This window comes from Limulus polyphemus, unplaced genomic scaffold (assembly GCF_000517525.1).
Source record: "Limulus polyphemus unplaced genomic scaffold, Limulus_polyphemus-2.1.2 Scaffold12593, whole genome shotgun sequence".
Taxonomy (NCBI): domain Eukaryota; kingdom Metazoa; phylum Arthropoda; class Merostomata; order Xiphosura; family Limulidae; genus Limulus; species Limulus polyphemus.
In genome coordinates, this window is record NW_013678203.1 from 5,168 (window position 1) to 7,317 (window position 2,150).

General features: G+C 30.0%; 1 protein-coding gene across 1 annotated transcript in view; it reads left to right on the forward strand.

Moving 5' to 3' along the window:
• LOC106477036 (sodium- and chloride-dependent GABA transporter 1-like) overlaps positions 1–2,150 on the forward strand; it is a 6,860-nt gene that overhangs the window by 3,679 nt on the left and 1,031 nt on the right. Inside the window, exon 2 of the mRNA XM_013937642.2 lies at positions 318–449. Coding sequence (XP_013793096.2) covers positions 318–449 — 132 coding nt within the window. The remainder of the gene's footprint in view (positions 1–317; positions 450–2,150) is intronic.

Below are 2,150 nucleotides of genomic sequence, written 5' to 3' on the forward strand. Positions count from 1 at the left end.
CCTTTCAGTTGTATATAGTATATTATACATCATAATGTATAAGTCATTACATGAGCCACGGTTACGTTTGCTATTACGGAATTCATTTAGTTTTAGGCAATTTTTGAATAAATCAACCAGTGACTGACGTAATTTATTACTTTTGTTGATGTTAAACACGTAGCTACACAATGAGTATCAAAACTCGATTTTTAACGTTATAAGCCCTCAGATTTAACGTTTAGAATTGTTATTTATTGTAATATACAAATACTGTATCTGTAATTGAAATGTAATTTTTAACAGAAAACGTTGTAACTTGTGATTTTCTTCATTAGGTGCTTTCCTCTTCCCGTACGTCGTTTGTTTGATTATTTGTGCCATTCCCTTATTCTTTATGGAAGTGGCCCTCGGTCAGTATTTGAATTGTGGAGGCATTGGGGTTTGGAACTTGGTGCCGATGTTCAAAGGTAAGTTTCACATTCTTTCATCTCTTGAGTCATTAATTGTACGTACTTTCTTTTTATGTAGTTCCTTTCATCTTATTGTTTCAATATTTTCAGCTGCCTTTCTATGTTCATTTAAGAAATTAATAACTAATTAAGATAGGTGGGTTGTTTCAGTTCATATATTAGTTAGTTTAGTTCAAGGTCGCCTTGTTGAACTTGAATTGAATCCTGACACGTGCAAATATTGGGATTCCATATAATGCATACCAGCGGGGTGTACAAACGTTTATCGCTACGTTGTATTAAGGCCACGGACGCATGCGATTAAATTGGATGCAAGAACGTTTCAACCTTCTCACTCCACTCGTTGACGCTTACCAAAGTACAGAGTGATTCTAAACAGACGCGTACAGACGCGTAATTCTAAACAGACGCGTGTAATTGTGCAGAAATTCTTCAATACATTTTCCATACTGCTTCAGTTAAATCAGTTAGATTATATACACGTTTGATCCTGTTATTATATTAACGACTATTTAATCAATTAGATTATATACACGTTTGATCCTGTTATTATATTAACGACTATTTAATCAATTAGATTATATACACGTTTGATCCTGTTATTATATTAACGACTACTTAATCAATTACATTATATACACGTTTGATCCTGTTATTATATTGACGACTACTTAATCAATTAGATTATATACAAGTTCGATCCAAGTGTTTACCATTAAAATTCCACTGACTTCACAAATAATTAAAGATAGACCACTGATTTCATGATATATAAGATCGAATTGAATTGTATAAATGTATAAATAACTCACATAGACTTTTTTACATGTATTTTCACTGTAATTTGTCATGGACTATCAAACAGTTTCAATCGCCTGTAATGCAGATACCACATTCTCGAAGTAACCCCGCTGATTTCGAAACATGGACTTTGAGCTGGAAGTTTCCACTCTTATATCAGTCCAAGGACAGTAAATAGTGTGACTTTTGTTAAACTTTTATTTTAATCAAAGGTTATATTAGGAAATAACATTTTACTCACATGCATATTTCAGAATAGGTTAATTTTTCATTGTCACCGTAGCTTATATATTAATATCTGTAACTAAACATACAACGTCACATATATATATTTATAATTCTATTCATATCTAATATTCTAACGTATAAAATGAAAGTACATAATTAATACATGTAATATTTCTCAATAAGACAAATGTAAAACCACTTCGTCCGTTCCCTTACTTGGTTTTTATTTTGTGTTTACAAATGTCCGGAGAGATGGGACATCCTTAACGTCTGTTGGGATCTTTTTAATAAGAGATATTTCTCCAATGCTATACTTTTGTATTTTTACATTTGGTATGATTATAAATAATTTATTAACATTATGTTCTAAACTTTATTATAATATGTGTTTTAGTTGAATAATTTCAAATATTTGATTTGAAGAGAAATAAATTATTATAATTGGTTAACAAAACCGATTTTTTATAATTGGTTAACAAAACCGATTATTACAAATGGTTAACAAAACCGATTATTATAATTGGTTAACAAAACCGATTATTATAATTGGTTAACAAAACCGATTATTATAATTGGTTAACAAAACCGATTATTATAATTGGTTAACAAAACCGATTTTTATAATTGGTCAACAAAACCGGTTTTTATAATTGGTTAACAAAACCCGAT